Raw genomic sequence first — 12,948 nt, 5'->3', positions numbered from 1 at the left:
AGTCTATAGTCTAGTCTATAGTCTAGTCTATAGTCTAGTCTATAGTCTAGTCTATAGTCTAGTCTATAGTCTAGTCTAGTCTAGTCTAGTCTATAGTCTAGTCTAGTCAATAGTCTAGTCTATAGTCTAGTCTATAGTCTAGTCTATAGTCTGGATCATACTCTTTTCTATTGTCTGGGCTGTAGACTAGTTAATTGTCTGAACTATAGTCTTGAATTTTCTAGTATATAGTATAGTCTTCAGTGTAGAATATAGTCTAGTCTACATAAATAATTTCAATTTCTCTTCCTTAAAAAAAAACTTTAATGAATAGAATCTAATGACTCATTTCTCAATTTAGCAAAATTATCTCAACAAATTTTCATTTCCATACAAATTCAATAATTTCCCCACTTAAAGCTTGAATTAAACTCAACAATAAAAGAGTTGAAACAAAAGGAAAGAGAATGACTTTTTCCTGACATCATTAACTAAAGTTCCACAATTTTTTTTTTTTTTTTTTCATATTAATTGTTTTACAGCAGACATCATTTTTGAACATCAGTTAAGCTTCAGTGCATTCTTGTTTATTTTTCCTCTAAACAATGAATATTTTTGAATTAAATTAGAACAAATCTTTCAAACGAAAAAAATCGTTCATTAATAAATCGTAATATCGTTTAACAAAAAAAGTGCTAAACTGAAAAGGTGAACTATTATTTCGAGGAAAAATAGAAAGTAGCAGCAGATAATGCTAAAGATCAATAGATAATTAAGGGTAATTGTTATTAGAAAATTAGTTAATAAATGTATACAATTAAATGGGTGGGGACATTTTTAACACCCATTATAAATAAAATAGAAAAAATACTTAACAAACGTTAGAAGAACAATGAAAGACTGGCAAAAGAGTGAAATTCTAAAAATATCACACGTTTTTCGGCGAGTTTTAGAAATATGAGTTATTGTTCTGTTGAGTCATAGTCTAGTCTATAGTCTAGTCTATAGTCTAGTCTATAGTCTAGTCTATAGTCTAGTCTATAGTCTAGTCTATAGTCTAGTCTATAGTCTAGTCTATAGTCTAGTCTATAGTCCAGTCTATAGTCTAGTCTGTAGTCTAGTCTGTAGTCTAGTCTATAGTCTAGTCTATAGTCTAGTCTATAGTCTAGTCTATAGTCTAGTCTATAGTCTAGTCTATAGTCTAGTCTATAGTCTAGTCTATAGTCTAGTCTATAGTCTAGTCTATAGTCTAGTCTATAGTCTAGTCTATAGTCTACTCTATAGTCTAGTCTATAGTCTAGTCTATAGTCTAGTCTATAGTCTAGTCTATAGTCTAGTCTATAGTCTAGTCTATAGTCTAGTCTATAATCTAGTCTATATTCTAGTCTATAATCTAGTCTATAGTCTAGTCTATAGTCTAGTCTATAGTGTACTCTATAGTCTATTCTATAGTCTATTCTATAGTCTAGTCTATAGTCTAGTCTATAGTCTATTCTATAGTCTATTCTATAGTCTATTCTATAGTCTAGTCTATAGTCTAGTCTATAGTCTAGTCTATAGATCAGTCTTTAGTCTAGTGTACAGTCTAATTGTGTCTATATAGTCTATTCTAGTCTATATAGACACATCCATACTCTGGTCTTTAGTCTATAGTCTGGTGTACAATCTAGTATGTAGTCTGGTCTCTGGCCTAAAGTGTAGTAGGTCTAGTCTACAGTCTAGTCTAAAAATTTAAGTTGTTGTATTGGATATTTTCAGCCTCTTTTAATTTTTCTATTGCACTTGCTTTTGATTTTGTTCTAGTTTTCTTTTTTTATTTTATTTCATTTTATCATAATAAGTTATTGTATTTCGATTTTTTTAATCGTTTAATTTAACTGAATATTTTTCTCCATATTTATATATTAGAAAATTCAAAACCATTTCCAGTACAGTGCGTTAAAACGCCCTCACTTTTTTTGCACTCATATAACAATCGTTAATTTTAATTAAATAATAAATTATGAAACACAAACCTGATAACATTACAATACATTGTAAAATGTAAAAAAAAATATTTAATAACTATTTAAATTTATTATATATTTTATGCGCTGCTCTTTTTTTTAAATAAATGTTTTAACCCTTAACAAATCTCAAGCGCAACTAAAATTGTTATTAACTGAAAATTATAATTATTCTATTAATATGCTTTCAGAATACCAACAAGTACACAATAACAAAAACAACAGTTTTTCTTTATTTTTTGTGAATGAAAAATGTTTAATAATTTATACGGTTTTAAAAAAAACAAAAACAAAAAGAGCAATAACATTAATTTAATATAATTTATCTTTTTTAGAATTTTGTTTATTTTGAGTTTATGTGTAGTAAATAAAAAGAATATTTATTTAAATGAATAGAAATTTTTTGGTAAAAACAAAATTTTTTGTTATCATAATAACAAACTCTAAAGAAAAGTAAAGTTTAGTTTTTGAGCATATATATTTTTCAAAGAAAAAATGCATTTTTTTAATTTTTTTAATCTTTTGTTTAATTAAGATAAAGTTAATTTTTTTTGACAATTTTTGAATAATTTTATTATTTATCACAAGCATTAGCAAAAATGTTAAAAACCAAAAAATGTAAATATTTACATTACATTTTCGTAATCAAACAATAAGTAATGCATTTTCGACAGCATACTTTTAGGGTGAACTTTTTTGACCATCAAATCAAAGTCTATTATAGCAACGGTTTTCTAATTCAAATCTGTTTACTCACCATATCAACTTGTGTTTACGCCGTTATATATTATTTTAACGGACTTTGAAGTTTGATGTTTATTGTAAACACTATGGACTAGAGTTCATCTAAGCTATAGTTTTTTTTATTGTAGGCTATAGCTTTGTCTATAATCTAGTATAAAGTTTTAAAAACGATTTTGCTTAAAGTTACAGTGGTGTTCTATTTCATTATTTCTTTATATGTTCTTATTTTTATAGACTCCAGTGCACAAATTCTTAACGCCGTGAAATATTTCTTTTAAAAAACTTTGTAGTCTGATGTGTACAATGGTGCCACGTTTTAGGAGTTCATCGTGGTCAGATTTTTTTCTGTTCATTTCAGTTCTAATTTTCTGCTATTTGAGTTCTACTTAGGGTTCTATAAATCGACTTTCGAATAATCAAACAATCGACTTTTTGTCGAAAAAAGTCGAAGTCGACTATTTTGTTCCAAAAAAGTCGATAACTCGACTATCGTCTATGAAAAAAAGTCGAAAAGTCGACTTTGTAAATAAAAGTCGAAAAAGTCGAAAAAAGTCGAAAAGTCGGAAAAAGTCGAAAAGTAGGAAAAAGTCGAAAAAAGTCGAAAAGTCGGAAAAAGTCGAAAAGTAGGAAAAAGTCGAAAAAATCGGAAAAAGTCGAAAATAGTCAGAAAAAGTCGAAAAGTCGAAAAAAGTCGGAAAAAGTCAAAAAATTGCAACAAACAGAAAAAAATATAAATAAAATTTTTTTACTAATAATATTAATAATAATAATAATAATAATAATGTAATGTTAAATGGCAACATTATAAATTTACGCTTCTGGAAACTTTATAAATTTTTAACTCTGGTCGGAAAAAGGCGAAAAAAGTCAAAAAAGGTCGGAAAAAGTCGAAAAAGTCGAAAATAGTCGAAAAGTCGAAAAAAGTCGAAAAGTCGAAAAGTCGGAAAAAGTCGAAAAGTCGACCATTTATAAAATATTAAAAGTCGAAAAATCGACTTTTAATTAAATGAAAAAAGTCGAAAAATCGACTTTTACTAAATGCAAAAAGTAGAAAGTTGAAAAGTCGACTTTTCATAAAATGCAAAAAGTCGAAAAGTTGACTTTTCATAAAATGCAAAAAGTCGACTTTTCATAAAATGCAAAAAGTCGAAAAGTCAACTTTTCGTTTCAACTATAGAACCCTAGTTCTACTTTAGTTTTTTTAGTTCAATTTCAAATGTTATTCTAGTTCAGTTAGAAATGAAGTAAAACAGTTCTAGTTTACAAAAAAAAAAACTTTTTTAATCTCTTTTGTAAACAGTTTTTCTATTTGGTACCAGTTGGCATCTCTAATGTTTATTTTTTTTATTAAAACCATCTGGCAATATTGCAACGACTCCATCATCTGTGACTTCGTGTTTTTTATTTATTTCACAACAAAATAGAAGAAGCATTATGTCTGCAATTTAGTTGTATTTTTCATTTTGATGATAAACAAAAACAAACCGTGATTAAACAAAAATTTGAAAGAATATTCAAGAATAAATTTAAAAATTACAGAGAACACGTCAAGAGAAGTTTTATTAAAGAGAAATAGCAACAAACAGTTTTGTGTTTTTGCATTACAAAAAGAGTAAATATTATTGCGTATTTGCACACAGTCATCTATAATTTCATATAAAAACAACGAACAAATACGAATTGTATTACAGTTTTGCAATAAAAGTTCAACAAAAAACACACAGAAATTATATTCTATTAAAATAGCAGCAGCTGTGCAGTGTTGTAAGAAGTTAAAAAAAAAAGAAAAAAAAAACAATCAGACATTTTGTGTAAAGTGCTAAAAGAAAAATCCATCGTAAAACGAAAATTTTTTACAAATTTATAGAAAATTTTGAGAAATTTTTAATTATAAACAAGTATTTTGCTTAAATAAATACAAAAAGCTAAGAAAAGAACTTTAAATATGGATCAACAATTCCTTAAGATTACCTATCATTCGGGTGCCAAGAAAATGAATGCCTATTTAAAAATGCCTTCACCCACTTATCATGTCCTGAAGAAGGAAATCGAAATGTGTTTGTTTGTGGAACGCAAACAGCCACGTTGTGAAATTCGTACCTATTGGATAGGTAAGTTTTATAAATTTTAGAAAAATCTATTAAATTTATTGAAATAATTAAAGATTTTGCAATTTTCTGCTGTGTTCTTTCGAAGAAAATGCGTAGTTTCGCAATAAACTTATTGGATTAAGAGAATCCAGCACAGAAATGCAATAATATAAATATAATATAAAGTAAGAGAATTTGTGTTTAAAGAGAGTGGTTCAATTGTTTTTGCTTTAAATTGCAATCAAAATTTTAAAGCCAAATCTTTAAAATCCAAAGTAAATTTAAAGATTTCATCATATTTGTGAAAATTGTACAAGAAATACCTATGTAATTTTGCAATGCAATGTAACGTTCTCTCTTAAAGTGTAGTCAAAGTGCAGACAAATGTAGTTAAATTTGGCCCAAATGTAATATAATATGTGGAAAGTAGTCAGTTCCTAATGTTCATATCTATAACCGCTGCTCGAAGGCTACCATACAGGCTCATGGACTTCTTTACTTTCTTCGACGATGAGGTCGACTGATCATCTCCGGATCTAGCTTTTTTAGTGGTCCCCTTGTGAGGCTCATTAGAAGTGCTGGCTGGCCGAATTTGTAGCAGTATTCCCCATCGACGAAGATTTTTAGGGTCCCTTTAGCTTGGAGTTCTAGATTCCTCCACATCCGGCTCGCCTAACGGTCCTCTTTTGAGAACCCTTAGGAGAAGCAGCCGGAGGTTTCCCTTCCCTCTTCGCACCTGGAATCACTTTGGATGATGTCTTGTTGACAACCGCAGCTCTAGCTGGACTCTGAGCGGTTCGGCAACAAGAACACTATCTTCCTTTTTATTGCCACCGCCAGATCCGACTCGCCTAACGGTCCTCTTTTGAGAACCCTTAGGTGAAGCAGGCGGAGGTTTCCCTTCCCTCTTCGCACCTGGAATCACTTTGGATAATGTCTTGTTGCCAACCACAGCTCTAGCCGGACTATAAGCGCTTCAGCAACAAGAACACTATCTTCCTTTTTATTGCCACCGCCAGATCCGACTCGCCTAACGGTCCTCTTTTGATAACCCTTAGTTGAAGCAGCCGGAGGTTTCCCTTCCCTCTTCGCACCTGGAATCACTTTGGATGACGGGGCAATAAGCGCTTCGGCAACAAGAACACTATCTTCCTTTTTCCTACTGTCACGACAAGCAGCGGATGTTGAAGGCCCACACCCTTTTGAGTGCCTACCTGGACAACTTCATCACCTGCTTGTCGTTTCTTAGGAGAAGACCATCCCAAGATAGCACTAACAGGACTGTAGATTCTTTCGAACCTATCAACGTTCTGTTTGTGCTCCTTGACGAGGTACTTCTCCTTAGGTGAGAACGACATCTGATCTATCTGCCCCATAGTAGCCAGAAAGGCCAGAGATTTTCGGGTGTCGTTCTTTGTCCTGTACTCTTTCGTTCGTTTAGCATGTAAAAGATCTCGTGGAAGGCTTTTAGGCGATTCCTCCACTGCGGCTTGCCAAACAAGATTGACGTCATTCGAGCCATGTGGACGCCCTTTTGTCGGGTGGCTACCTTGGTAACTCTTGGGCTCGTTAGAAGGAGGGGATGACTCTAACTTCTGATCATGAACAGACTCCACATTGATGTCATGTTCTCCTTCGGAAGACAGATCCATCTCCGCAAATTTCTGAACGGCTCCCGATTCTCCAAAGGAGTCTTTTGACAGCGCTAGAAGCTCGTTCACATTACAGGAATCTGTCACTCATGCTCTTCCTCGGCACTGCTTCTAACCACCTTGACCTTAAGAGAGCTTTTTATAAAAATAAAGTCCTGACAACAGAGTGCAAGTAAGCCCTAGCATCGCGACAAGATTGTTACCCAGGGGAAGTGTTGATTTAGTTCCGACGATTCTCGTAAGACATGCTAATCATTTTTGTTTTATTTCAAAAACACATTGCCCTGAGTGTGTCCAAAGAAACATACATCTATTGATGACTCATATAATTTTCAATATCATCAACATTTAATTGATAAAATGCCTTATAGTTAAAAAAAATTTGATATATTTTTAGTTTGTGGTTTTTCATAGTCTTCGATAATCTTCTGTTATTAATTTATTTTGATATTTTCTTATATTTACAAACAAAACAAATACATACAACCTGTTAAACACTTTTAATTATATATACAAAATGATAACGCTATTGTTTTCTTTTGTTTGGAACTATATATATATAAGTTTTGCTCTTTTTTTTTTTTTTGCAATAACAATTGATTCATATTTCAAATCTGTATATATATAATATAGTCTCTCTCCCTCTCTGTATGTTTATTTTGCTTAATCATTGATTTTATTGTTTAAACAAGTGGTTCGTTAATTCTCTTTAACTACTGCAAAAACCGGTAGGAATTTAAATAATTTTATTTAATTGTTTATAAAAGTCAAAAAAAACTAAAATATAAACTGTATTTTCTTACAGATGAGGATCAGGATGAAATTGAAATTGTTAATCAATGTGATTATGAAATTTTCATGGCAAAACGTTCCATACGACAACATTTGCAAGTCGCTCCTGTTGGTATGGAGACAGAGGATCAACCCAAAATTGATGCAACTGTAACTGATGGCGCCACTAAAGCACCCCTAAACTCGACTAAGTCATCATCGGCTTCGCAACAAGCTAAGGTACCACCAGCTGCTGGTTCTTATGATTTTGCTGTACACGAGCATGTTGAATGTGATGCTTGTCTTATGGCTCCTATTATGGGTTTCCGTTACAAGTGTATCCAATGTCCTAACTATGATTTATGTCAAAATTGCGAATCGAAACATATACACTCGGAACATATGATGGTACGCATGCCCACTAACAATTGCCCTAATGTTATTGAGGCCTATGTTACCGGTCGTACCTCACGTAGACATGGCAAACGTTCGAAAACTTCATGTCCATTTGTTAAAAATGGTATATCAGTTGTATTAGATGATGAAGGAACTGAAACACCAAATGGCGCTAGCGCTGAAGATAATGAAAAATCCTCAGCCTCACCTAATGGTAATGGCAAAGAACAACGTCATCATGGTCGTAAACATCATCGTCGTCATCATCGTAATAATTTCTTTTCACATTTATATGAAATGATGCATGATTTGGCTGAGGGTGGTGGTGCTGCTGCAGCAGCTCATGCCATGGGTGAATCGCAGACATCTACTAAGTCTACATCTTCTACAACAACAGGTCCACAAACGACCTCTACCACTACTACTACTACATCATCGAATACTGCAAACTAATGTTCCCATTTTTACTCCTCAAGAAAATCCTATTGCAGCCGCCGCTGCTGCTGCCGCACATTTGGCAGCTCAACAAGCTCATGAAACTGCTATTAAAGCAGCTGAAATTGCGGCTAAAGTTGCTCATGAATCTGCTGCACAAGCAGCCAAAAATATTACTGAAAATATGGCAGCTGCAGGTCAAACAGCCAGTGCTGCTGCTGCCACAATGACTGCAACTCCTTCAGCATCAGCAGAGGGTGGTGAGAAAGCCAAGGAAACAACTAAAGAAAAGGTAAGTTATATACTTTTATTTTATATTTTATCTAACATTTTCATTAAATGGTAATATTTAAAAAATTCCTTAAAAAACTTATTTTCATAAGAAATATTTATTGCATTTATCACTAAATAATTTCACTAAAAATTTTAACCAAAAATATCGCCAGAATCAAATTTCACTAGGGCAGAACTAGAATAGAACAGAAATAGAACTTAACTAGAACGCAACTAGAACGCAACCAGGACAGAACCAGGACAGAACTAAAACAGAACTAAAACAGAACCAGAACAGAACTAGAATAGAAGTAGAACAGAACTAGAACTGAACTAGAACAGAACTAGATCAGAACTAGAACAGAACTAGATCAGAACTAGAACAGAACAGAACTTGAACAAAACTAGAACAGAAGTAGAACAGAACTAGAACAGAACTAGAACAGAAGTAGAACAGAACTAGAACAGAACTAGAACAGAACTAGAACAAAACTAGAACAGAACTAGAACAGAACTAGAACAGAACTAGAACAGAACTAGAACAGAACTAGAACAGAACTAGAACAGAACTAGAACAGAACTAGAACAGAACTAGAACAGAACTAGAACAGAACTAGAACAGAACTAGAACAGAACTAGAACAGAACTAGAACAGAACTAGAACAGAACTAGAACAGAACTAGAACAGAACTAGAACTAGAACAGAACTAGAACAGAACTAGAACAGAACTAGAACAGAACTAGAACAGAACTAGAACAGAACTAGAACAGAACTAGAACAGAACTAGAACAGAACTAGAACAGAACTAGAACAGAACTAGAACAGAACTAGAACAGAACTAGAACAGAACTAGAACAGAACTAGTACAGAACTAGAACAGAACTAGAACAGAACTAGAACATAATTAGAACAGAACTAGAACAAAACTAAAACAGAACTAGAACAGAATTAGAACTGAACTATAACAGAACGGAACTAGAACGGAACTAAAACAAAACTAGAACAGAACTAGAACAGAACTAGAACAGAACTAGAACAGAACTAGAACAGAACTAGAGCAGAACTAGAACAGAACTAGAACAGAACTAGAACAAAACTAGAACAGAGCTAGAACAGAACTAGAACAGAACTAGAACAGAACTAGAACAGAACTAGAACAGAACTAGAACAGAACTAGAACAGAACTAGAACAGAACTAGAACAGAACTAGAACAGAACTAGAACAGAACTAGAACAGAACTAGAACAGAACTAGAACAGAACTAGAACAGAACTAGAACAGAACTAGAACAGAACTAGAACAGAACTAGAACAGAACTAGAACAGAACTAGAACAGAACTAGAACAGAACTAGAACAGAACTAGAACAGAACTAGAACAGAACTAGAACAGAACTAGAACAGAACTAGAACAGAACAGAACTAGAACAGAACTAGAACAGAACTAGAACAGAACTATAACTGAACTAGAACTGAACTAGAACTGAACTAGAACTGAACTAGAACTGAACTAGAACTGAACTAGAACTGAACTAGAACTGAACTAGAACAGAATTAGAACAGGACTATAACTGAACTAGAACGGAACTAAAACAGAACTTGAACAGAACTAGAACAGAGCGAGAACAGTGAACAGAACAGAACTTATCTAGAAAAGAACTAGAACTTAACTCAAAAAAAATTATAATAAAAATATTCACCAAAAAAGTTCACTAAAAGTTTTCACCTGCAATTCTTCCAAAAAAAAATCACTTAAATCGTTAAATTTCACCAAAAATTCATTCCATAAAAAATTTTCAAGAATAAAGTTTACTTACTACGAAAATGTGTTTAAATTTCGTTCACTAAGGTTGATGCCACTACATCATCGAACGATGCTGAAGCACAACCCAATGTGGTACCCGTTTTGCCATCTCCCTCATTGGAAAAATTGGCACAATTCCTTGATCCCCAGTACATGAAAACTGGTATACAAATTTTAAATAACTTTAGCGATATGTTTGCTAAAATGTTAGATCCCATGGATAATATTGATGGTGATAATCAGATTTATCCAAATTTACGCAAGAACTCTACGACATCATCAACAAAATCTTCAGTCTCCTCAAACCTTAATAGTTTGGGTAGTGACAAGAAGAACGCAAGTGAAAAATTCATCGAAAAGGAACAGCAGCAACAAGCTAAGGATACGAACAAACAAACCGAAAGTGATGTTTCATCACATGTGGAAATTGATGATTTGGGCAGTGATAGTGAAAATGATAGTGTTTCTGAGTCTTTTATTAAGTTGGATGCACCCAAAGAAACCAATGTCGCCACAATACCATCTAATTCTCCTTCTGATAAAACAACTTCTGCAGCTAACTCAGCTCAGACTACACCACCACAATCGTTGGATAAATCAAAGGTTATGGATTTTGCTCAATTAAGTGCTGACTTAAAAGCCCATATTGCTCAAGAAGCAGCCAAGGAATCGGAAACCCCTAAGGAAACTGCAAATACTACAGATTCAGCTGTTAATACAAATACTATAACTTCTACTACTACTGCTAGCGAACCAGTAGTTACTACAACTACTTCCACTTCTACAACCGCTGCAACCAATACCGCTACACCCAATAAACCCGAGGAAAAGCGTGCTGTACCCGTTTATCATACCGGTGAGTTAGGCTGTTGATATCAAGAACTTAAGAAAACAAATCTAATACAAAATTTTCTAAAACAAAACAGATCAACGTATTAACAACGCTGTCCATGCTATGATGTCTATGGGTTTCAGTAATGAGGGCGCCTGGTTAACACAATTATTGGAAAGTGTTAATGGCAATATACCCGAAGCTTTAGACCTTATGTCTGTGGCCCAACGTAGTGGTAGCCGTTAAAATATTGAATATTTTCTTTATTTTGTATCTCTATCTTTTTTTATTAATATTAAGCTGGAGTGGTTTTCCCAAACTCTCTAATATTTCAAAGAATTATAAATTTGTAGTAACACTTTTTGTTTTTCTTATGTGGGTCCTTAGGGAACCTTATTTCTTTATGTGTATTTTTTGTTTTATTTTTCAATTATTCACTCTTTTATATATCTAATTAGTTTGTAGTTTAATATGATTCATATATAATCATTCAAATATATTTATGTCGATATAAATGTGTTAACACATAATATTAACTACAGTGACTGTGGAAAACTTAGGTTTCCAGGTTCACTAATACAATAAACGCATATTAATCAACAAAATTTTAACAGTTTTTTTATTTACAAAAAAAAAACAATTTCCGGACTATACTTTAAACTAGATTATACTAGTCTAGTTATTAGTCTATATTATAATACAGATTATAATACATAGTATAGTCTTAACTGTGGGATGTACTATATCCCACTGTTAAGACTATATTAGAGTGAACTTGAACTAAATTAGAAATTAACTATAACTGATCTAGGACTGATATAAAACTGAGCTAGAACAGAATAGAAATGAACTAGAACTAAACTAGAACTGAACAAGAACTATATTAGAACTGTACGAAACAAGAACTGAACCAGAACTAAACTAAAACTGTTCTAGAACTTATTTAGAACTGACTAGAACTGAACTAGAACGAAACTGGAACTGAACCAGAACTGAAGTAGAACTAAACTAGAATTGTTCTAGAACTAAACTAGAACAGAATTAGAACTGATCATCTAGAACTGACCTAGAACTGAACTAGAACTGAACTTGAAGTGAACTAGAACTGAACTATAACTAAACTAAACTAGAACTAAACTAGAACTGAACTAAAACTGAACTAGAACTGAAATAGAACTGAGCTAGAACTAAACTAGCTTTGAACTAGAACTAAACTAGAACTGAAACTAGAACAGAATTAGAACTGATCTAGAACGAAACTAGAACTGAACTAGAACCGAACTGAACTAGAACTAAACTAGAACTAAATTAAAACTGGACTAAAACTGAACTAAATATATTTATGTCGATATAAAACTAGAACTGAAATAGAACTGAGCTAGAACTAAACTAGCTTTGAACTAGAACTAATCTAGAACTGAACTAGAACTAAACTAGAACTGAACTAGAACTGAACCAGAACTGAAATAGAACTAAACTAGAATTGATCTAGAACTAAATTAGAACAGAATTAGAACTGATCTAGAACGAAACTAGAACTGAACTAGAACTAAACTAAACTAGAACTAAATTAAAACTGGACTAAAACAGAACTAGAACTAAACTAGAACTGAAATAGAACTAAACTAAAATTGAACTAGAACAGAATAAGAACTGATCTTGAACTGAAGTAGAACTAAACTAGAACTGAACTAGAACTAAACTTGAACTGAACTTGAACTGGACTTGAACTGGACTAAAACTGAACTAGATCTGAACTAAAACTGAACTAGAACTGAGCAAGAACTGAAATAGAACCGAACTAGAACTAAACTATAACTGGGCAAGAACTGAACTAGAACTGAAATAGAACCGAACTAGAACATATCTAGAACTGAACTAAAACTGAACTAGAACTAAACTAGAACTGGGCAAGAACTGAAATAGAACCGAACTAGAACTAAACTATAACTGGGCAAGAACTGAAC

At 32.7% G+C, this 12,948-nt stretch overlaps 2 protein-coding genes across 2 annotated transcripts in view; both read left to right on the top strand.

Moving 5' to 3' along the window:
- The window catches only part of LOC111681969, a 20,743-nt gene extending 17,750 nt beyond the window's left edge, over positions 1–2,993 (top strand). Inside the window, exon 4 of the mRNA XM_046956154.1 lies at positions 2,964–2,993. Coding sequence (XP_046812110.1) covers positions 2,964–2,993 — 30 coding nt within the window. The remainder of the gene's footprint in view (positions 1–2,963) is intronic.
- Positions 2,994–4,149: 1,156 nt separating this feature from the next.
- Positions 4,150–11,586, top strand: LOC111681949 (protein ref(2)P). The gene is given in 5 exon segments (XM_046952548.1): positions 4,150–4,840; positions 7,277–8,092; positions 8,130–8,365; positions 10,195–11,005; positions 11,076–11,586. Coding segments are annotated over 5 exon segments (2,181 nt in total). The 5' UTR covers positions 4,150–4,674; the 3' UTR covers positions 11,228–11,586.
- The last annotated feature ends 1,362 nt before the right edge of the window (positions 11,587–12,948 follow it).

Source organism: Lucilia cuprina, chromosome 2 (genome assembly GCF_022045245.1).
Source record: "Lucilia cuprina isolate Lc7/37 chromosome 2, ASM2204524v1, whole genome shotgun sequence".
Lineage (NCBI taxonomy): Eukaryota > Metazoa > Arthropoda > Insecta > Diptera > Calliphoridae > Lucilia > Lucilia cuprina.
This window is presented reverse-complemented; position numbering and strand designations above follow the sequence as displayed.